This window comes from Cyprinus carpio, chromosome B23 (genome assembly GCF_018340385.1).
Source record: "Cyprinus carpio isolate SPL01 chromosome B23, ASM1834038v1, whole genome shotgun sequence".
Taxonomy (NCBI): Eukaryota; Metazoa; Chordata; class Actinopteri; order Cypriniformes; family Cyprinidae; genus Cyprinus; species Cyprinus carpio.
In genome coordinates, this window is record NC_056619.1 from 13164205 (window position 1) to 13188739 (window position 24535).

Genomic DNA, 24535 nt, shown 5'->3' on the forward strand with positions numbered 1-24535 from the left:
AAATGAATTAACTTAGTTTTCTTCTACCATGGATTCCTTCCCTTTGACTTTTATACAGGGCAACTTTGTGAATGGTGTGTAGCCTATTTACTTAGGCTACTGTCTAGGTTTAATACACTTAATTTTCATCATTCGACTATCAGCTCTTTTAAAGAGGGAGGCAGACTGCATTATAGCCTAATTAGATTTGTGTGGAGTTTTCGTCCAGATGCAGGGAAGTCCGTGAATGTAGGAACCTGATTGAGGTTGAGTAATTTCGAAGTCAGAACTTGTTTAAATCAAACGTTTAAAAATGCATTTTGGATCGCTTTCATCTAAATATTGGATACAGTGTTTCCTTTGCTAATTAGCGCAAATGTTCCTTGCAGGTTTTATGTCTCTTTTTAGTCGCCTTTCTGCTTGTTACCTCACAAACTGCTTAATTTGAGCCGGATCCTTTAATTGCTGTTTTGGATCCGGCAATTATTCATTTACAAATTAAGCACTGCTTCAGACATACTAACTTGTTTTTACGCCGACAGTTCTGTCATGGCTCATTAAATCTGGCTGCTAAGTCTATGCTAATTAAAGCAATCAGACACGTTGCAGGCTATTCGGACAGTTCTGGTAATCTTTGTTTATTTATATAAAAGAAGCAGGTGAGGGTTTTTTTTTTTTTGTGTAGGCCGTGTGTCTCAAAAACATAGTGACATTCTGGGCAGCAGTTTCTCTTCTCTCTCGAGCCTTGCAGAACAGCTTATATACCATCCTGACTGACTTTTCCCCGCCTCTGTTACTAGAGGAGGGCACTGCACCCGTCTCAGGTTTCACACCTAACCCAGCCGAAGTAGAGACATAAACGGCAGCAAATGGGAAGTGAGTGACCGGGACTCGATGTGTTAACATCAACAACTTACCTGTGTGGAATGCGCCAGGTACACGCTTCAGCTTGAGGTAAACTACAGCCTAATAGACCTTTGAGTCATATAACTTATGTATATTATGCGAGTGTGCGTTTCTCATTGCGTTGCTGCAGAAACAGAAGCTGTTGCTGTTTTGAATTATATTTAATTCGCTTCGACTCGCTGTAATTGTTCCTAGTCGTTTACGATTGTGACGGAGTTAAGCAATATCTATATAAATAAAGTTTGAGTTAATAATGAGTAAGACAGTCAAGTCTAACCACCTAGTAATGCGCAGTTCATCTCATTTTTGCGTGCTGCTTCAGTTTAGGGTCTCATTATGCGCTTGTGTAGCAGTAATAGTTTCGACAGCTCACTATAGGTGTGGTATCACAACAGATTAAACTCTTTAAAGTTCCTGATATCATCTATTTCTGCTCTATTCCGTACAACAAGCCAATGCATGTAAAGGCCGTCTTATTATGGCCCAAAGCGAGGGGAGGGAGGGGGTCCAATTAAAATAGGTGTCAAATAATTCCACTTCTCACATAATATACCAACGCACTGCTGAGAAGATTTTTCTGTTCTCTCTATTCATTTTTGATGTGCACAGGTGGGATTGTAATGGGTCAGTTACTAAACTACATTCAGATTTTCCAGCCGTGTCTGGTTATGTATGTATAGCAGGTGTTCATGCAGCTTCGCCTCCCTCTTCTTGTAATAGTCTTCAATGGGTCTGTAATGACAAGTTTGGTGCAGCCTTTTCTTTAAGCGTCCCATCTCTCTCTGTCTGTCTTTCACACTCCCCCTCATTGTTTAGGAGAGTATATTTAAAGCTGTGTGACATTTAAAGGTTTGGGATGCTCTCGTTATGTGGTTTCATCAGTAAACAACTTTATGGAGCCAATAACCATAACTGATATTAATTTTATCATGATCATTTCTGCTTTGATGTTTGTTTGGAGTGAACGAAAGTTACACTCATTTTTGCCTGGCTTACAGTGATCATTTTCCCACAGGTCTTTAATTGATACCTGCACGTTTATGATGGCCCACAGCTTTCCTTCCGTCCTCTCAGAACGAACGACACTCATCCTGGTGACGGTTCTTCTGATGCTGGTTTCTGAAGTCCATTCCCAAGGTTATATATTGCCTTTTACCTTTAATTCAAGCCACTCATTTAGATATGCACCATATTTTGGATGATATTGAGAATTATTTTATGTTATGACGGATATCTGAAATATTGCCAGTGTTAAATGTCAGTACTATTTTGTACTGAAAGGAAAGCTGGTAAAGTAATCAAATGTAATATTAATGTAAACATAGATGTTTGTGCACAGTTAAATTCTGGCAGATAATGATAAACGAAGTAAAATCTACTCTAGTAATTTTTGTAAGCCCCAACTGTATGTTTGTTTCTGTATTTTTCTTTGAGAACCGTGGATAATTGCTGGTGCGTCCATAATTAGGTGTCCTTTTTTCTAACCAAAATGCAATGCCGGTGCACTTCAAAATGAAATAAAGGGTCAAATAGCATTCATGCACGCAAACAAAAATAGCAATCCACATATAGCTTCCTTCTGGTGCAGAACTACATTCCCTTTCTTATTTATTTAAAGTTGAAGTGTGTAGCTTTGTAGTATCCAGTTTGCAGAATTTTCATTTATATATTATTCATTTATATATTACTGGTAGTATCCTAGTAGCACAGAAATTATACTTTTAACCATTAATTCAGTTAATTTATATCTCATCATAACTGTGTTTTCTGAATGTTAATGCTGGTACTATAGTACTAATATATGGTACCAATACTGTATCACATTTGCCTTAGAGAACTGTTTTTAGATGAGACATCAGTAAATACATATACAGATCCTTGATTCTGTCTTTGGAGTTTTGATAGCATCTGAAACCCTGTCAGAGAACACACAGCTTCTGTTTTATTTGTGAAATGTCATCTGCATTCCTAACAGTCCTTCTAATGGGACCACATTTACAACCCACTTGCTAGAAAAGTGTGTTGTAATTTCACAACAATGAAAAAAACCAATAACAGTGCAGAAACACTAACATTTTGAATTCTTTTTTAGCCAAATGATACAGATTTTTTCCCCACCTCAATCTGCCTAAATTGTATATTTCCCCAAAGGAAGGAAATTCTTGGTTAGCATTACACCAGAAAAGAATAGTCTAGAGTGCAAATTTACTGCCTGAGGCCATTGTGCAACATTGTGTAATCCCTAGACAACTGCACATAGCGTTTTGTGGATGTTGCTACATTTGGGAAAGAAATTTGCCTTAAAAATGCTTGGAATAATTTATGTGTCCCTCTAGGCCTCTTGTTATCTCTATCATCCCTAGAGTATACATGCTGCGCGTGTGTTTTCCACACTGTTTTTGTCTGAGCAGTTGGCCGCACATTTGTTGACTTCTGGGTTGGTGGTGCTGCTGTGTGAAAGCTTCCTTTTTCCTCTGATCCACTGCCAGTTAATACAGACCATGGATATTTATTTGTTGCCATACTGTGAAAATGATACTGTAAGAAGCTAATTCTGCTGAATTTCACCCTTGAAGATACCTTTATTGCTGTAATCTAATGCAGTTAATTGTCATAATAATAATAATTTTACTGCAATTAAACGTTAATTTAAATGGTCCCACATGAAACTTTTGTTTTTTATACCTGATAATAACACATTTTTTTTTAAATGCATGCAACACAGCATTTCAGAATTCACCTGGTTTTATATTAATAATAACAATATAACAATTTCATTATATTATATTATTATAATAATATATATTTTTACTTGAATTAAATCGGTTAATTTTAATGCATCATTTATACCTAATAAAACATTTTTATATTACGTGAAACCCAGTATTCACCATTCCCTGCTTTTATAATAACAGCAATAATAATAAAAAAAATTAAATAAAATGGTTTTCCCCCTTGAATTAAACCCCTTAATTTGGATGTTAGCACATTTTATACCTAATAAAAAATTTTATAGTACATGAAACCAAGCATTTTTTTTTTTGTACATTGTATGAACCCAGCATTTCACCATTTCCCTAATTTTATTCTCCTAATAACATAATCGGGAGCTTAAAGACACTACAGTAAGAGGGGACAAAGATCTTCATGTTTTTTGGGGTCATCCTCATTGTGACACTCATCTGGGCTATGACGTTACATGCATGCAGCCCCTTCAGGCTGACCTTCAACCCCACCGAAAAGCAGATTTCCTGTGGTCCTCAACCCGCCGTTACCCTGCAGGGCATTACAGGGCAGGCTTTGAGCGCTCACGGACAGCTGGGGAGAGGGGAAGATAGGGCTGGGAACATGAAAGAGGGGATTGTGACAAGCTGGCATGTGGAAATTATGCAGATAAGATGAAGACAAGGGCAGAGTTGAGCAAGAGAACAGTGATGAAGGAAAAGGAGGAATGAATGAAAAACTTCCTGTTCAAATATTAAAACTTTTAGAGGAAGACTTTTATCTTTCAAGACATGCATATCTAAGCTTCATTCCCCAAAGGCCCACATACAGGCCTCTTTTGCCATGATTCTCTCTAGGAGTTTGTTTTTGTCCCTCATCTGACTTATTCTGATACGCATTGTGTGTGCATCTGGCCAAAGACTTATCAAATGACTAACAGTCTTATCTGTTTTCTTTGCTAATAATATGTTTTGAACTTGTATTCCAACAAAACATGTTGCATAAATTCTTAGTATGCATTTCTAGGCCGTCTGAAGCTGACTGTTCTGTCTGAAGATCGGCTGCAGATAAAATGGAAGGAGGCGGAAGGGCCGGTGCAGGGCTATAAGGTCCGTGTGCGGCCCATCACAGGTGAGACTGGAGTTAATGTTAACTAATTAAAATTACATACAGTATGTGCATGCAGTGACATATATGTACAGTTACTATTCAAACCCTTTCTAATGTTTTTTTTTTAAAGAAGTCTCTTATCCTCACCTAGGCTCCATTTATTTGTATAACTGATTTCAATATATTTTAAAATGTAAATTATTCCTGTGATGCAAAGCTGAATTTTCAGCATCATTACTCCAGTCTTCAGTATCACATGATTCTTCAGAAATCATTCTAATATGCTGATTGTCTGCTCAGGAAACATTTCTTCTTCTTATCAATATTTAAAACAGTTTACAGTGCTGCTTCATATTTTTGTAGAAACTGTAATAAACCTTTCAGGATTCTTTGTTAATTAAAAGGTTTAAAAGAGCACTATTTATTAAATAAATATATTTTTTAACAATGTAAAACTACTTACTGTCAGTTAAAATCTATTTAATACACTCTTGCAAAATTAAAGTTTTTTTTATTTATTTATTATTTGTTTGTTTTTTGTTTTCAAAAAAACAAAAAAAAAAGAAAAAATCTCACTGATTGTCATAGCATATAGCAGTCATAACTGGTTGCTCCAGGGCAGATTAAATCATCTGCTGACTCTGAGGAAACACCCAAATTTTGTCCGCTACACATAACAAGAATTGAATATCACTGAAGCACTCGATTTATTTAATTTACCAAAAGAATTTGAGATTTTGAAACAAAAAAATGTGTATTTGTCAGTAAATAAATCCGATAGATAAAAAAGTTAAATGAATAAAGATTTGCAGATGATAGTCAGACATTATCAAGGGCCTTTCTTTCTTTCTTTCTTTCTTTCTTTTTCTTTCTTTCTTTCTTTTTCTTTCTTTCTTTCTTTTTCTTTCTTTCTTTCTTTCTTTCTTTCTTTCTCTGTAGAACAGTACATTCTTATCCCTCTGGGTAAGTATTCAGAACAGGTGAGGAATAGGAAAGCAGGATTTTTGAGCGATGATCGAATCAGGATAGTCATAACCTTTGCTCATATCTCTTCTGTGTGACTTCTCATCTTGTTTTTATATATGTTTGTCCATATCTTTCAGTTAAACCCCTTCTCTTTCCCTCTCTTTCCCACCATTTCTCTCTCTCTGTCTTTATCTTTGTCTCTCTTATCTACTGTTCCGCCCTTGTGCTCAGGTGAGTCCAGGCAGGTCTGGTGCAGTCTTGAGAAAGTTCAAACAGCAAAACAAACAGCACACATGCCCCACATTGCTCCAGGCAGATACAGACAGAAATAGGCATTCATGTTTCACAAAAAAAATCTCACACTCTGCCATCTTTTGATAATATTTAGGTTTAAATTCTGTGCAATTTCTCACTGTCCATTCTCTATCTGAGTATATAATTCACTACTCTTATTTTCCCTCATGCTATGAAATGAAAAACCACATGCTGAGTCTCATTTCGAAGTCTGCGCCTTCAAGAGGTGGCCTTTGTCAGTCGCATGCGTCATCAAGTCTGTCTCATTTCATAAAAGCGACCTTTATATTCCAAAATAAGAAAGAAATTACAGTAATTCATACCTCACAAGTAATAATATGTTTGTGGACAACAAAAACCAGTCCTAGACTAGTTAGATGCACTCATAACAGATGCATTAATTTTAGACAAAAGCAGTCAGATTTTAAGTTTTTCAGTTTAGTCTCAAGCAGTTTTAGACTGAAATGATCAGGAACAGTGCAAATAGTACAATAAACTTTTTTATATCATAAGTTCAAGGGAACTTCCTTAGCTTAACCAATGGTATATGTTTGGGGCGGGACTACCTGCTTCTCCACCCAGGGCAGAGCATTGTTTGAAAAACTTGTTTGTCCTTTTTTTAGGTGTTTAGTGATGTTAGAATCATAAAGATTACAGATGCAAACAGCTTAATCTAAATCATCATTTCATTCTCCTTTCTAGAGGTTCCTCAGCCAGAGCTGATGCTCACAACTACCCGCGGCCGGGCCACGGTGGCAGGCCTGGACCCCAGACAGGAGTATCTCCTCCAAGTTATGGTGCTCAATGGGACGCTGGAGAAACTCCTTGCAAAAAGACGCTTCACCAGTAAGACTGGAGGATAAGAGGATGTTGCTTTGTGGTTGAAAACGTGGTTAGAATTGTCACTAGGTCGTTGTTAGGTGTCCAAGTCAAAATAGCCAACCAACTACTCCTTCCTGTAGCCTCAATGGAATATTTCACCTGCCAGGATAAAATTCTAAAGGCTAAAGTGTTTTTATTTAGAAAACTAATTGCACACCTATCCTCAACAAGCTACACAATTTGAGCTATCATTCACGTCTGTACTAAAAATGGTGGAAGTTACAGTAAGCCTTAAAGTTCTATTCAGATTAGGTTTCCCTTCTGATTTGTTGTTGGAGGTGGGGGATCTTCCCAAAGTGCTTTTTGTGCACAAGAAGCAGAAATCTGTACGTTGTAATTCCCAGCGGTCACAAGCTGTCAACACAGTTCCAAAGTACAGAAACAATCCCTTTTAACACATTACATACTTCACACACACACAAACAGTGTTCAGGAGAGATCTGTCTGTAATTGACAGTGTTGAATGGTGGATTCCTGTTGGATTACAAGCTGGGACTGACGCTTGTGTCTTTACAGGCACAAAACACTTTTGGAATTCCCTTTAAAACACAGAAATGTCCCACCGAAACGACCACCCTGAAAGAAACCTGATATCAAATGATGAAATACCTGACTTTCAGATTTCACTTCAGCTGTGAATGTGTTAAAATAAGAATGTAAACACCAGTGATAAAAGTATTTCGTTATGGGAGATCAGACTTTATTCTATAATAGCCTGGTGTTGTCACTGTTAAAAGATGCAGACTATGCCAAACATCTGTGATACGTTTGGATGAGAGGTTGGGAGAGTAGGTTACTGTGTCGCCCCGTGCAGGTCTGGACAGGCCAGTCGTGTGGTTTGGCTAGAGGGCAAGGCTTGCTTGTCTGAGGGTGTTTATTCCATTGTTCCCTCATAGAAGCATAAGCATCCACTCAGTTTTTCCATGTGGATCTGCTTATATGTCAGAAAGGTGTTAATAAAATGGGGCTTAAACACTGTTTATTTGTTTTATGTAGTAGGACGTACCTAATAGTTTACTAAATAAATCAGCAAAAATGTTATCGTGCACTTCACATCCTTTAACATTTACACACACCCGTTCTCTGATTTCTTGTCAGTCGATGGATTGCGGGAAGAAGAGTTGATCCGCAGCGGGAACAGGGAGCAGAAGAAGAAAACTCACTCCATTGGCTCTGGATCTGGAGAAGTGGATGACGTGACGGAGGCTCTAGCAGCCCTTCCCACTGTGCTCTACCGAGAACCAATGACTACAGGTAGTTTCATAGAAGTTAACTATATATGTATTTGTCAGTACAGCCTTATCTGCAAAATAGGCTTTGTGTTTTATACACGAATGTTCAAAGGTTTGGGTCAGTAATATTAAAAAAAAAAAAAAAAAATATATATATATATATATATATATATATATATATATATATATATATATATATATATATATATATAATATATATATATATATATATATATATATATATATATATTCTGCAGGGATGCATTAAATTGATTACAAGTGACAGTGAAGACTCTTTATGTTTTTGGGGAAAAAATTATTTCAAATAAATGCTATTCTTTTGAACTGTCTATTCATCAAAGGATCCTAAAAAAGTATCATTTCCACAAAAACATTAAGCATCACAACTTTTTTTTCAGCATTGATAATAATAGAAATGTTTCTTGAGCACCAAATCAGCATGTTAGAATGATTTCTGAAATTGTAATATTTCACAATATTACTGTTTTTTTATATATATATTATAAATAATAAATGCAGTCTTGATGAGCATGAGGGACTTCTGTCAAAAACTAAAGTTATATGCCTGCTTTTGCAGTTTTGGCTCCATATGTGTGAAACAGTGTTACTAAAAAAATGTTAACAGCATAACATTTCTTAGTGACAGAGCAAACATACTTTTATAGTTCCTGCCCAACCGGGTGTACAAAGCAGAGGAACCTTCCAATCCCACAGTCTCTCTGTCATTATCAGTGTTTTACTAGTGGAGCTACAGATGGTTGAGCTGGCGCCAGCGCTACTATCTAACCTATTAATAAAAGTCCATTCATCCCCCAAATGCCTGTCATTAATGCAGCTGTAATGGGACAGGGGACTGGACAAGGAGGGAGTGTCCACCTGTGCTGAGACTGCATTTAGACCAAGGCGGGGTGTGGGAATACAGACACCATCACTTGCTATTGTCACTCATTTAACTGTCATATAACAGTTTTTAGCAGCAGTATATAATACTTTTATTTAGCTATTTATCTTAAAGTTATGTCTTTCTACTGCTATAGAGCCTCCTGCTGTACCTGAGCTTGAGCCAGAAGTTGACAGAAACACCAAAGAAAAGAAAAAGAAGAAAGACAAGAATCGATCCAAGACCGAGGATAAAAATTATCAAGAAGAAAATGGAGGGAAGTCAGTGAGAGAAGAGGTCACCATCACCAACAAACCGAGAAAAACCACCCCAACCCAACCTGTCACAGGTAATGCCACTCACATTTCAGAGGAACGAAATCAATCAGATGGGCAAACAGTTAATGAAAAATCAATGCTCATTGTTATTGACCTATAAATGTGCAAATATAAACGTAAGATGTGCATTGACTCAGTGATACAGGGACATGTTAGGGTCAGTGTTTAACAGAGTTAATGAGCTGTGTTGATGTTTCCTGTGTCTGTGTAGTGAGGGCTAATAACAGAATTAGGGACAAACCAGAGTTAATGACACTGTGTAGGTTGTTATCAGGGCCTCTTGTGTGCCCTCAGGACTGAAATTTGTTCCCTCCTTTCTCCCATCTGTAAAAAAAAAAAAAAAAAAAAAAAAAACACACACATAGATAGGAATGCACCACTGAGAAACAGTAGATGTATTGACAAAAGGAATCTTGCAAAATCATTGCACAAATTGTTTTATATAGGATCAGAGAGGACCGAAGAATGTTTCACAACAAAGTGCAAAAATGCCCAGGATAAGAGACATTAAAAGACACTCTCAGTTTAAGTTCCACTGCTTAGGGCTCAATGTTGCCCTTTATTAAAACCACAGTGTTTGACTCTTGCCCATGTGTCTCAAGCTGTTTCCACACGAAAGCCATTTGAGTGCAGTGCTGGAGCTCAGGCTGATCTGGTTCTTCTGGTGGATGGATCCTGGAGCATCGGCCGCACAAACTTCAGAAAAGTGCGTGACTTCCTGGAGGGTCTGGCTGTCCCCTTTCACATTGGGCCGCGGGGTGTGCAAATAGGTCAGATGTTATTTCATATCATCTATATACATTGTATATGTATTGCAATTTCAAAACTGTGCATCTCAGTGTCAGCACTTAATTTTACTTAACTAAACTTTCATTAAGTAAATTATTAATACATTACTGTTCAGTTTGGCATCAGTGAGATATTTTTTAATGTTTTTGAAATAAGTATCTTATGCTTAAGTTATGAAATAACTGTTTGTTTGTTTTTTAAACTGAGCTATAGTTTAAAATGTTATTTATTCCTGATTCCCAAAGCTGAATTTTCATCATCAGTACTCCAGTCTTCAGTGTCACATGGAGGTCCTTTGCCGATCCCACTCCCTCCCTCCTCCTAGTGCTTTTCTGTCATCTCTGTACAGTCCTATCTATAAAAAAATGCATAAAAATGATTATAAATGTCTTTACTGTCACTTTTGATTAATTTAAATGCATGCTTACTGATTAAAAGTATTAATTTGTTGTTGTTTCAGCATTATCTCAGTACAGTGGAGATCCACGGACAGAGTGGCATCTTAATAACTTCACCTCTAGAGAGCCACTTCTGGAGGCCATCAGGAACTTCAGATACAAGGGAGGCAACACTTTCACAGGTAACTGTAGATATTATACCCTGTATATTTCTTAATGACCTGGGATTAAAAAAATATTCTAAAAAGGAAAGTTCAGAATCTAATTTCTGATTGGATGAGCCACATAGACAATTTAGATAATTGCACCCCTGTGAATGCATATTCTCTAATAATGTACGTTGCTTGGCAACCATAAACATGAGAATTTACCTGTAATTTATCGTTCTAAATATACCTGCCTATTTTAATTATTGGACTAATAAGGATAACATTAACAAGCTACATTTACAGCCAGAACCAGTAACCAAAATGTCATACATCCTTTAATATCTATTGAATCTTTATGGGGGGGTTTTATTATCAGTGTTTTTCTCACCATTTATAAGCAATATTTTTTTAACTTGGTAAAGAGGTCTGGATTTGCATTATAAACAACAAATCTTGTCCACTGTAAAGTTACTAAATGCACAGCTTCTTGTGGCTTATTGTTTTTTTTTTTTTTTTTTTTATATGATAATCTGAATCCTATATACATCACAAATCAAGGTGGTCCAGCAATGATAAAAGGATGTTTATATGAAACCAATGTGAGAGTATTGGTTAATTTTTAACATGTCTGTATTTCAGGTCAGGCTCTCATACATGCTCTTGAGAACAATCTGAAGGAGGAGGTGGGGGCTCGACCCAACACTCCACAGTTCCTGATGCTGTTGACTGATGGGAAATCTCAAGATGATGCCATTGCTGCAGCCAACAGGCTGAAGATTGCTGGCGTAGAGATCATTGCTATAGGTGAGAGCTTTTTTATTTTAGCTTTTTTTTTTCTGCTCACCAAGGCTACATTTATTGGATAAAAAATAGTCAAAACAATAATATAGTTAATATATTTAAAAGAACTGTTTTCTGTTTTAGTATATTTTAAAATGCAATTTATTCCTGTGATGCAAAGCTTTTTTTCAGCACCATTACACCAGTCTCCAGTGTCACCTGATTACTTAGAAATCATTATAATGCTGAATTGCTGATCAAACATTTCTTATTATTTAAAACAGTTGTGCCATGATACATTTTCTTCAGATTCTTTGATGAATAGAACAGCATTTGTGTGAAATAGAAATTGTTTGTAACGTTATAAATGTCTTTATTGCCTTTTGTTGTGTTGTGTCAATTTAATGTTTAATTGCTAAATAAAAGTCACATGAACAGTAGTGTAAATACAGTATATGCTACTGCATATTTAAAATGACCTTTGCTATAGTTATGTGTGCATATATACACACGTTGTGTCAAATATATATATATATATATATATATATATACACACACACATATAAAGTTTTCTTTATTTCTTTCCCACTCATGTCCAGGTGTGAAAAATGCAGATGAGGCAGAGCTGAGGCAGGTGGCGTCTGAACCGCTGGAGCTGAATGTGTATAACGTGAATGATTTTCCTCTGCTCAGTAAACTGGTGGGAAGATTAGCACGCATCCTCTGTGGCAAGATTGAAGACCGTATTAAAGCGAAGAGTAGGCCAATCACATACACCTTGTTCTTCAGTATACTGATCCAAATTCCCACATACTCCCATTGAAACAAAATGGTATATGTCTTTTTCGAGAAGGAATGGAACGTCCCACTCAGGACCCAGTTCTGTCCTATCCCAGTCCAACTGATCTGCAGTATGTAGGCCTAGGCTCGAGAGAAGTGCGGCTGCGTTGGACCATCCCCAGTAAAAGTCCTCAGCAGTACAGAGTGGTGTACCACACCGCTGAAGGACAGAGTCTGAAAGAGGTGAGTCAAGTGTCTCATACTCTTTTAAGCACTAAAATGTAAAAGCAATGTCCGCATATGTTTCTGAAATCAAGTACTTTTTTTGAATAAGTATACATTGCAACCTTTTAAAAGTAAATGTTATATTTGTCAGTACTGTATTTACTACAGTTGCATCACTTCACTGCCATTCACAACTCCTCTGCTGTGGCCTCATGGGATAATAATAAATAACAGAAATAATAGGTCATCAAGGGATTTTTTGCCAACTGTTTTATGATAACCATGAGTTCAGACATACTCTTTTTCACCCTCTTTATAATAGGGAAGTGTAAAATTTTGGAAGGTCCTTAAAAGTTGGTATCTTCCAGCCATTAGACTGGTATCCTGTAAAGACGTTAAAAGCTGAAATTGCTTGTAACAGATCACTGTGGTTTAATTGTGAGCGCCAGGAATTGAGGAAATGTTGGTTTGTTGGTGCCACCTACAGGATGTTTTCTATGCTGCAGTTGTAGTTGCATTCAGAAAACTCACTTTGTTTGTATATGCATGTTGTTGATTGATTTCAGGTGGTGGTGAATGGAACAGACTCCACAGTTCTGCTGACAGGACTGTCCTCACAGACACAATACCACCTGTCCATCTTTCCTGTCTATGAGAACAATGTGGGATCTGCTCTTAGAGGGACCTTCACCACTTGTGAGTTTCAAAATGCTCATTCATAACATTTCCTAATTTATAGTTAAATATCCCAAGCCCACACTGAAAATCTGGGATTCTAAACTTGGAAGCAGAAAGTTTTAGGATTTTGCAAATTAAAAACAAATACTATGGCAAAAATGAATAAGAAATTGATACTGTTATAAATGTAAATGTAATTTCGTGCCACTAAAGTAAAAATGGATATTTACTTATTTTTATGCTGATAATGTAATTAGGTCTCAGAGTTTTAAACCCCACTGCATATCATAATAAATGCTCTCCGCTTTAAAGTACCATTGGCGATACCTGAGGCTCTAGAGGTCACAGCTTCCTCCCCTAGCAGTCTGCGGGTGCGCTGGCAGCCGGCTGCTGGAGCCACACAGTACATGGCCTTATACTCAGCACTCAATGATGGAGAGCCTGATGATGCCAAAGAGGTGAGTTTGGGACATCTCACAATGTGGCTCAGTGTTTCTTACTATGTTAGAATGGTTTGAGCCATTCGTGTGCTCTTGTTTCTTGTCCCAGGTGAAGTTTGGACCAGCTCAGACGGACGTGGAGTTGGTGGATCTGATGCCATCCACAGATTATTCAGTCACACTTTATGCTCTTTATGATGAGGACCCCAGTGACCCAATTACAGCCATCGGCACCACCTGTAAATACAGATTCATTATCAGCACTTTCATAGAAACGCATCTACCTAGTCTTACGAGACTGATTTTCCCATTATGCACACACACGCTTTATCCAGATCCCAGACAGGTGTGACAATTCTTCTTATAGGGATAGTTCACACAAAATTGAACAATTCTGAAAATTTACTCAACCTCATGTCGTTCCAAACCTGTATGGCTTTCTTCTGTGGAACATAAAAGATGACATTTTTAGAAATGGTCTCTTTGTCCATACTATGGAAGTCGGTCAAATCTGTTTGGCTTACAACATTTTTCAACAACAAAACACCTCAGTTGCTTAGGAGTCATTTTTGTCTACATCTGCTCCGGCGTTGAAACAATTGCAGACTGATGACCAGCCGCACACTCAGGGCAGGTCTAAGGTAAAACACCAGTGTCAATCAACAGTCGTGGGAGGGGCCTAGGTCAGTGTGACATTACACTGCCAAGTATCTGAAAACAGCTTTATTTAAAGTAAAAGTGAATTTTGTATCCGATGACCCCTTTAAAAGAAGAAAGCAGAGAAAAACTACACACAAACGTCAGTTCTGTCACTAAGCACCATAAATTAGATCAGAAAAAACAGAGATGGCTGGTTCTCATGTTTATAACAGCCAGTTAATTACATTAACCTCTTTGTTCCTCAAAGGTAAAAAATAAAATGAACATGAATGGAAATGGTTAAGATGTCTATACTAACTGTTTCTGCTCTGAACACAAATGTTGAATGCTCTTTTGGACATTTGTGAACCCTAAATCATTCAGTTATTTTGAACCAATTTTTGTGAACAGTTTTTTATTGGGTTTTTTTGAAGTAATTGTAAATTGAAGAGATGATTTTTAATTCGGTTTTTAAAACAAAAATACAAAATAGCAAACAACATTTTTATTTTAGTTTAGTCACTTGCCATATTAAATTGTCCCACAGAAATTCCTTGATGTCTTTTGCTCATTTGCTCTGTTCTTTTTCTCATCTGTTTATTTTTCCAGTCCCACTGCCCTCTCCGCTCATTTTGCAGTTTCCCATGGTCAGTCACAGCACTCTGAAGGTCACGTGGGTCCCTGGAGCTGTCGATGTTCCTGCACACCGCATCATCTACAGCACCAATCACGGCAGTGATGTCAAGCAGGTGAGCAGATGCCAGAAGTCACTTTTCATGGTTTTTGATGTTCTACCCAAACCGTTTTGAGTCTTTAATTTTTGTCATGTTTTAGTGATACTAGTAATATAGCTTATTACACCATTATTCAAAGGTTTGGGGTCAGTAAGATATTTTTTATACAGCAAGGATGCATTAAAACTGATCAAAAGATTTCTATTTCAAATAAATGTGGTTCTTTTGAATATCAAATTCATCAAAGAATCCTGAAAATAATGTATTCCACAAAAACATTAAGCAGCACAACTGTTTTCAACATTGCTAATAATAATAATAAATGCACCAAATCAGCATATGTTCTATGTTCACTATGTTCTGTCTGTTTCTCAGGTGGAGGTCAAAGGTGTGAACACAGTGTTGCTGCAGAATCTGTCTTCCCTCTCCAGGTATCTGGTGTCCGTTCAGTCTCTCTACGAAAAGGGCCTGTCCACTCCTATCACAGCCAATGTCACTACCTGTAAGTTGCACACATTTTGACATGTTTACTTCAATTTAGAAGATTGTTCATTATATCATCTTTAATCTTCCAGTAAGAGTCCCGGCTCCCTCGGATCTGAGAGTCACTAACTTCTCCGGCAGTGACATAACAGTGCGATGGGAAGCGGCGGCAGATGACGTGGTCTCTTATCTCATCAAATGGATCTCCCTCAGTGAAGGAGACCTCAGGCAGGTTAGCTCCAACTCTGACACTTCCTTTGTTACATCTGTGCTGTCAGTACTGAATGAAATAGCTTACATAAATGTGTGATTCATAGAACTAGGTGATAATAGGTTGTAATATTACAGTTGACAGTGGATGGGGAGAGTGAGGGGGCAATCTTGGAAGAGGTTAAGGAAGATAAGGAATATCAGATTTCACTCTCTGCATTATATGCCGATGGCGCTCAGAGTGAGGCTGTGGCGATACGATACAGCACCTGTGAGTATATATACTTATACGCATGTGATACCTTTGACTACAAAATGTGAATAACTGTTGCATTTTTTTGTGTTACTTTAGTATCCGGAGGTGGTCCGAGTAGTTTGTCCATCTCAGAGGAGACAGCAGTCAGTATGCTGGTCACCTGGGTTCACCCCAACGCTCATGTGCTGCAGTACCGTGTGTCGTACACTCCACTCAATGGTGATGCAAGAGAAAACGCAGTGAGTGCTTTAGAAGAGTGAAACCTCTTATTTTGTATTGCCTGTGTGCATTTGAATTGACTCATCTCCATCTACATGCTCTATAGATCCCATATTTTGGGAACAGGTATTATAGAGACATGGGTACTTGGGCTCTTATAGCAACCACTCAAAACCATTTAGAAAAAAGGCACTTTAAACCGCTCAGGTCACCTTAGCAACCATATTTCAATTGCTTGACAACCACGCACAAAACCTGAAGATTGTGGCATTGGCCTATGAATGGGCAAACACCAGTCATATTTTCTTCAGACAATGTAAAGATCTAGTTCAGCCAAATAAATGAAAACATTTCTGATAGCTGAAATAAAAATAAAAACATAAGTGAAAAAACAAAATCAAATTACAAAACTATTAAGTGACTCTAAAATTAATAATGACCATTGACAAAATCAATATTGATTATTCAAAATTGATAGTGATAATACTAGATGGTCCTAAAAGAAAATTACTGTTATATTTATATATTATTTTAATATTAATATTCTACCATATGATATTGATATTATTCAAAATGTGTTTTTTTTTTTTTTTTTAAGGAATTAATGCTTTAAGGAAGGATGAATTAAATTGTTGAAAAGTGAAGATATTTGTTACAAAATATTCATATTTCAAATAAATGCAGTCCTTTTGAACTTTCTATTGATCAAGAAATTCCTTTTGGATTTTATTTTTATTAAGTTTTTGGTATTAGTAATATTAGATATGTCTTTGTTTTTTGTTATTAATATTATATTTCAGTGTCATGTGACACTGTGGACTGGAGTAATGGCTGCTGAAATTTCAGCTGTGCCATCACAGAATTAAATTACATTTTAAAATATGTTCAAATAGAAAAAAGCAAGATACTAAATTCAAAACTATAATAACCCTGGAACATCTCACCGTTGCTTAATTTCTTTGTTGTGTTGTAAATGAGGTGTAATTGTTTTGTGTTGGTTAAATAGGTGTCATTGGCCGGCAGTGAGAGGCGCGTCCTGCTGCAGAATCTGCTGCCTGACACTCGTTACAGTGTGCTGGTGACTGCTGAGTACCGCAACAGGGAGGGTGGCAGCGCCTCAGCCCAGGGGAAGACCAGTGAGTCTCACACACACACACACACACACACATCAATACAGTATCTCTAGTATTAGTGTATAAACTTCCCACTTTATATTGCATTGCCAGACAGTGTCTTGTATTTACTCCTCCTCTCTCTGCACAACCAGCCAGTCTGCGAGTGAGCAGCGTGAGTGTGGTGCGGTCTGACCACTCCAGTATATGTGTGTCCTGGAGGCCCGTGCCAGCGGTCAGTGGTTATCGCATAGTCATCCAGGCCCTCAGAGGTAGCAGCTCAGCTTAACCGGTTTTGGAAAAAGTTCTGAATAGGTAGTTTGTTTTAAGTTATTTACTTTTCTCTCTGGACATGTGTGCTCAGATAAACAGACTAAAGAGGACATAGTAGATGCTGCTAGCAGCAGTCACTGTTTCTCTGAGCTGCAGCCGGAAACGGTCTACCGCATCAGTGTGCACTCCCGTGTGGGCACAGTAGAGGGCGCTGCGGTCACTATCCTTCACCCTACAGGTCAGAATCCTGTTTGAGTCATACTTCAGCCTGAAATAATAACTGATGTTTGTTTTGCTTAACTGTAATTGTATGTAATTCTCTCATAAAGCAACCGCTCCAGTGAGAATTCAGGTTCCTCCTCGGCTGCATCCCGTACAAAGAGAAGGTAAAAGTTGCAACATTTAAGGCCTGTTCAAATTAAACAAATATTTCCATGAGCATTCAGTGAAATCAGGATTTAGAATCGAAATAATGGATACCTTTTCAGCTGTTCACACCAAACCAATTAATTTGACAAGAGAACAATGGAAATTTACTGAATGCAAATGAACCGAAAGCAATTCACTTTGCTTTTCCGCATCACTTTTGTTGTGAAAAGGCCTTTACACTGCTTTTGTTAAAAAATATAGCTTTCTTCAAACATAACATGATGTCATTTTATTTCTTAGTGTGTCCTGAAACGACGGTCAGAAATCATGTGGTTAAAGGTATGGTCATATTTATATTTTACACTTATGCATTTGACGAATACTTTTGTCCAAAATGACTTGTATTGACATTTAGGTTTATGTATGATCAGTTCACACATTCCCTGGAACTCAAATCCGTGACCTTGGCATTTTCTAGCACTATGCTCTACTTTTTGTGCTTTGCTGAGCTAATATGGCAACAAAAAGATTATAGCCTACTGACTTTCTCAGTAAGCAACATTATGCTATTGCTCAACATTGCTCAAGTCTCAACAGTAAAGATTTTTTTCTGTTTGCTCATTCTAGCCAATACTTAATTTCACTGGTGCCCAACACATTTTTTAAGATTTAAATATCTGATTTTATATTTAATATTTTTTAATTTCTCATTTTAAAACAATTTTTAAAGATTCATAGATTTTAATATAAATTTTACATTTAATTATTTTTTTCAAATTAAGTATTTTAACAGTAGTTATTATAAATTCTTTGCATTACATATTTTTATTAACTATTTTTGTAAATTTTGTTTACAAATAAAATAAACTGGAAACTAGTTACTTTTTACAGGAAGCTCCAAGATTAAATTCAGAAACTCTTAAATATCAACAGGCCATCCTTACTGTTGAGCCCTCAACAAAAATGTCAATTTGTGTTTTCTAGGCTTCGACATGATGGAAGCGTTCGGTCTAACTCAGAGAGCACATTCTACTATTGAGGGTGTGGCAGTTGAACCTTTCATCTTCAGCACCTTACCCAGTTACACCCTCTACAGAGATGTACAGCTGACCCAGAGCACAGGGTGAGAACACAAAACACACACACAGCTCAGTTACACCCTTCATTCAGTGCTCACACCCTGTCCGTCTGTCTCAGCTTCATTCATCCGGCTGGCTTCTCTCCAGAACACACCATCAGCATGGCCTTCAGGCTCTTGCAGGATTCACCCAGGGAGCCCTTCGCCCTCTGGCAGCTCACGGACAATGACTTCCAGCCCAAGATGGGGGTGGTGCTGGACCGTGAGTGCCTGGACACTTGAGTAGATAAATTCAAGGACTAATGAATTGTAAATCCCAAGTTCATTAGATGCTTATTCTCTTTTTAGCTGAGAAGAAGGTTCTGCTGTATTTCAGTCTGGACTACAGAGGAGAGATACAGGAACTGACCTTTGACCAGCCACAAGTCCACACAGTTTTCTATGGAAGCTTTCATAAGGTTTGTGTGAAAGGTTTTTTTTTTTTTTTGGTTGATGTCTCTCAGTCAGACAAGCTTTATTGAATGTCCCATAGGAATGAACTTGAGATTTCCAACAGTGATGGTTATTGCATTACTTGTACTAATCAGCCATTTCACATTAAAAATGTAACTTAAAATCAGAATGTAGGCAAACACTTCTCGACATCAACTAAAAAGAGAAAAGCCTAATTTAAAAGGTTACATTTACTTATAGATTATATATATAGAAAAGCGCAAAAGCTTCTCTCAAAATGATAGATAGTAATGTTACTGGTCAGTAATGTTTTAGCGAAGAGTCCGCTGAGAATTTTGAGTGAGGCATAAAGAGAAATACAACATTTAATTTGCCACTGATTCTTCTCATCTCTTTAACTGATTGGCAGATCCATTTTTCGGTCAGTCAGGTGAGTGTATCTCTGTCTGTAGACTGCCAGCGGGTTGGCGAGAGGCCCGCACGCCCCCTGGGAACTTTGCCCACTGATGGTTTTGAGATGTTGGGCAAACTAGTGAGGACACGTGGACCTCACAGCGGATCTGCGGCTGTGAGTCTCACCTCATGACCACAAACATACTAAGAAGAGTAATGAATATTCACATATTAAGGCAATGTGTATTATATTTTTATGTAGTTCCAGCTGCAGTCCTTTGAGATTGTGTGCAACACTACTTGGGCATCAGAAGACAACTGCTGTGATCTGCCCTCACAGGTATATGTTCAGTCTAGGTTGAGTTGACATATCAATATATGGATGGCACTGAATTACATTATGTAGTGCAGGATGTCTTAAAAGTTGCTTCTGTATTTTAAGTGTGGCTCTCTGTTCTCTAGAGAGACGAGGAGAGCTGTCCTGCCCCTGCTTATGCGTGCACCTGCACCACTGATGTCCCTGGAGCACCTGGAGACATAGGGCCACCTGTGAGACTACAACGCTGCATTTTTAAACTGACACCAACATTAGAAAGCTTGTGAAATCATTTTGATAGTTGTTGGGATAATCAGTGTTGTGATAATTATTGGTGTAATGGTATGCATGTATTCAGGGGAGACCTGGCCCTCGTGGGGAGAAGGGAGAAAAAGGAGAGGTGGGACAAAAGGTAAGGAAACATGGATATAAAGTTGGGTTTGAGCATACAACTATTATGTTAACCAGTAATTTAAAAACATTTAAAGTAACTGTTTTCTGTTTGAATATATTTTAAAATGTAATTTTGGCCAAGCTGAATTTGAGAACAGCATTTATTTAAAATAGAAATCTTTTGAAACATTATATATGTATTTACTGTCACTTTTGTTTTTGTTGTTCCTTTTCTGCATCTCTCCAGGGAGAGGTGGGCCCACCTGGTAAATCGGGCCCTGAGGGCGGCTTTGGCACTCTTGGAACCGCTGGTCCACGGGGAATAACTGTAATGGGCAAAGTGGTACGCCTACATTTGTTCTACAGAGAAGATCTTATGTATTAGCACTTGGAACAGATTTAAACCCTCTCTCTGTTTTAATAAGGCCCACCAGGAGCAAGAGGGGAAAAAGGAGACATTGGAAGGCCTGGGAGCCAGGTGAGCTTCAACAACCATCTTATAGGCCATGGTTGTAGTTGGTCATATTAGTGTTTTTGTTTTGTTTTTCTTTCTGGTATATCTCACCTTTTTTTTTTTTTTTTTTTTTTTTTTTTTTTTTTTTTTACTTTGTGTTAATAGGGTTTACCAGGGCCTCCTGGTCCAAAAGGTGAAGAGGGCATGTCTGGTCCTAAGGTAAGTCTCTGTGTGGTTTGAGGCAGGTATTGTCCTAAGTGTGTTTGAAATGTTCAGTCTGTCATTCATCCTTATGTCAATAAACTGCCCACAGGGCACCAGAGGAGTGGAGGGTAACATCGGTAGCCCAGGAATCACAGGCCCAAGAGTAAGACTTAGCCTTACCTATATGCATTCATTAAATATTTCATGCTGTACTTGCTTTGACTGCACTCTTTTTTTACATTTTTGTGTCTACAATTTGTAGGGTTTCCAGGGTTTGCCTGGTCATCCAGGGCCAGTGGGAGAGAGAGGGCCATTAGGTCCCCTAGGGCCCACCGTAAGTAAACTTTTATGTCCTTCATCCATCCAGTCCAGCTGAGATAGATGGCCAGAAAAGATTTGATATATTTGAAAAATGTTGGATAGAATTTGGCTGTTAAAGCAGCACTATGCAACTTGTTCTGTGTTCAAAATTGGCAAAATGTTTATAATGAGCGAGTACATCATGAATTCATCTTCCAAACCGAATCCTTATTCCGAATCACTACGGTGCACTTATAATAAGTGCTTATACAGTATTTGGACTATTGTAGCCTGGTCGGGTCATCACTGCTGAGAAGTAACACATACCTGCGTGAATCGCCATGACATAAACTTGGAGAAGTAGTTCCGGTTAGAATGTTCTTCCGCGGGATGCGTGCAGTTCTGTTTATTAACCGCTGGAGTGCCAAAAGTTACATAGTGCTGAAGTAGATGTCCCAGGTTATTTTTTGTCTTTCACAGGGTCTTCCCGGAAGTAAGGGTGAAAGAGGAGAGAAGGTGGGTTACAAAATGACATCTTTGCTATATGCAAACCATAAAATAGATTTTGTTTGTTTTAATAATTCTTCTGTTTATTAGGGTGAGCCACAGTCTCTTGCCATGATCTACCAACTTGTTACACAGGCCTGCGAAAAACTTGTGCACAGTATGTAGTATATTCACTACATCCATTTTAATTAATACACAATAAATGCAGAATTTAAAAGCATCTTTAATGGGAATCTTGACCTGAGTAACTGCATATCAATTATGAGCTGATATAAAACTGTGTTTTAGATGAAGTGCTGAAGTTGGATGCTTTTCTAAACGAGATGAATCGAAAGCCAGTGCCCATCCAGGAACCAGTAGCACCACCAGGAGAGCCTGGGATACCAGGGGGAAGGGGGCCACCTGGATCCCGAGGCCCTCAGGGTCGACAAGGAAGCAGAGGGGAGTCTGGGAAACCAGGGTACCCTGGTGAGCAGGGTAAGCCTTGACGTTTTTATTTCTTTGGCGATGTAATCTGCCGGGCAAACACCACATCTGATGATTGTCATTAGACACAATAGTGTATTTATAGAAATTCTGGATTACATTATGTACGTATTTCTGTGATTCACTTGTAGGACGCAGAGGGATATCTGGTGAGAAGGGCTCAACAGGAGCAAATGCGGTGGGAGCACAAGGAATAAAAGGTTTTGCAGGTATTGAAGCATATTTGTGCTCACACAGTTGTCTTTGTAAATTGTTTTAAAGGGGTCTTCATTATGTATATCATCTTATTTAGGTTTCTGTACCAAAAGTATGAAAAACATTGCAAAAATATATTTTTAATTAGTATTTTTTGTCTTGTTTTCAAATAAAATAGCTAAACATCTTTTAAAACAAGAGAAATTTACCTGAGAGACACAATAAAGTAGTAAAGGAGTCTCTTTATTTGAACAAATAAACAAAAACTGTAATGTGTATAAACTGACACATTTACAGGATTCTGTGATGAATAGAAAGTTCAAAAGATCAGCATTTATTTGAAATAGAAATCTTTTTTAACATTAAAAATGTGTCATTTTATCATTTTAATGCATCCTTGCTGAATAAAAGTGTTCATTTCATTTAAAAAAAATATTAAATTAAAAAAAAATCTTAGTGGCTTCAAACTTTTAAGCAGTAGTGTATATCTGTAGTATTGTAGTGTATTAATTTGTTTTACATCACTGGCAAATTGGTTTTATTTGTCTTTGTATTTTAAGCAGACAAATTATATTTTTTCAATATATTTTTTTTCTGAAAATCAGTCCTGTTATTTTACATAATTTTGCTTTTACACGAACACAAATAATGTCTTTGTAATTATTTTTTAAGTGTTAATTGCACCACTATTTATTTCTACTTGTACAGGACCTCCAGGTGAAGCTAAAATAGGGGAACCAGGTCCCAAAGGTGAGGATGGTAAAGTAGGACCTCCGGGTACTCCAGGAGCTTCAGGTCAGCAAGGAGAAATGGGGCCCCCTGGTGTATGTGACAGCAGTGGATGTTATCAAGGACCCCCGGCTGCAGGTAAATTGAATTGAGTCATTGTGACCACCATAAAAAAACAGTGCAAGTTCATGTGGGTAAAATTGCTGTTTATATAATTTTTCAGAGGATCCATTCCCTGGATACCAGCCTTGAGTTACTGAGAAGTAACTGTTTTACTTCAGCACTGCCAGACTCATCTCTAACCCCAGACTTCGTAGAAAGACACTGTGTGACTTAGTGGATAAAGAGATTCTGCCAGATGTTGACTTCGAATGAGCCAGTTGATGGACTCTTTTGACTTTATTTTCTCCATGTGGAAGCTGATCTCAGCTCAATACTCCCATTCTGAGATCACCAAAGCACTGATCATCCTTGACCCTGTCTTCTACCCAGTATTCAACCTGATCTACTGCTTGGAGACTACAATAGATGCGTGTGCAGAACTTTTTGTGCAGCACAAAGGAAATTACAACACACTCAGACTCTATTTTACAGAGACAGATATTTTGGTATCCAGACGAGGAACTAGTGTCTTTCTGAACAACAGCTAAAATCCGCACTAAGAATGTTTCTAATATTTTACTTTTTAAGTATTTTATTGTATTTAATGCACTCTGTGTTTTAAATATATTGTTGAAGGCATATTACTTTCAATGTTTTCCATTCCTGTTTCTTGACCTCTTACTTATGGTTTTTGTATCAAGTGTTTTAAAAACAATATGAAATAAGCAATACGTTGCAAGAGCAATACATATGTTAATATGAAATACACTGTGATATTATATTGTCTTTTTACATATGCAGAAGTGCTGTCCGTAATATTTTATAGAATTATACTAAGTGAACTGGTCTTTTGTTTTTGTGTTAATACATGTTTATGTAAACCCGTATGAAATGAAACTGATAAAGATCAAAAACGTTGACTCGCCTGAGATCCATCATGTGTCATCAATGAAATGGTTACTATTCACATTCACTGAAAAACCAAAATGAAACAATGAAAAAAAAAATAGCTTTTGTTTACAAAAATGCCAATTTTATGATCATAATTTCAGTATGTTT

At 37.5% G+C, this 24535-nt stretch overlaps 1 protein-coding gene across 3 annotated transcripts; it reads left to right on the plus strand.

Moving 5' to 3' along the window:
* The first annotated feature begins 55 nt into the window (after positions 1 to 55).
* LOC109060829 (collagen alpha-1(XX) chain) lies at positions 56 to 24402 on the plus strand. 3 transcript variants are annotated; one of them, XM_042751230.1, is made up of 43 exons: positions 56 to 245; positions 780 to 933; positions 1901 to 2022; positions 4636 to 4740; positions 6682 to 6825; positions 7960 to 8115; positions 9152 to 9343; positions 9935 to 10102; positions 10582 to 10701; positions 11308 to 11472; positions 12048 to 12206; positions 12302 to 12471; positions 13020 to 13149; positions 13444 to 13589; positions 13681 to 13810; positions 14820 to 14959; positions 15320 to 15446; positions 15520 to 15659; positions 15776 to 15908; positions 15990 to 16132; positions 17119 to 17248; positions 17380 to 17496; positions 17589 to 17735; positions 17827 to 17883; positions 18167 to 18205; positions 18851 to 18989; positions 19064 to 19206; positions 19293 to 19402; positions 19807 to 19965; positions 20053 to 20130; positions 20253 to 20339; positions 20465 to 20518; positions 20747 to 20842; positions 20924 to 20977; positions 21119 to 21172; positions 21267 to 21320; positions 21420 to 21491; positions 21938 to 21973; positions 22055 to 22121; positions 22253 to 22441; positions 22582 to 22659; positions 23354 to 23512; positions 23598 to 24402. In XM_042751230.1, the coding sequence occupies exons 3-43, from the start codon at positions 1926 to 1928 to the stop codon at positions 23624 to 23626; spliced, it is 4713 nt and encodes a 1570-aa protein (XP_042607164.1). In that variant the 5' UTR covers positions 56 to 245; positions 780 to 933; positions 1901 to 1925; the 3' UTR covers positions 23627 to 24402. The 3 variants fall into 3 exon arrangements, with proteins under 3 accessions (XP_042607164.1, XP_042607163.1, XP_042607165.1); XM_042751229.1 differs by lacking the exon at positions 56 to 245 and adding an exon at positions 295 to 638 and having other exon boundaries at positions 705 to 933; XM_042751231.1 differs by lacking the exons at positions 56 to 245; positions 780 to 933 and having other exon boundaries at positions 2006 to 2022; positions 6684 to 6825.
* The last annotated feature ends 133 nt before the right edge of the window (positions 24403 to 24535 follow it).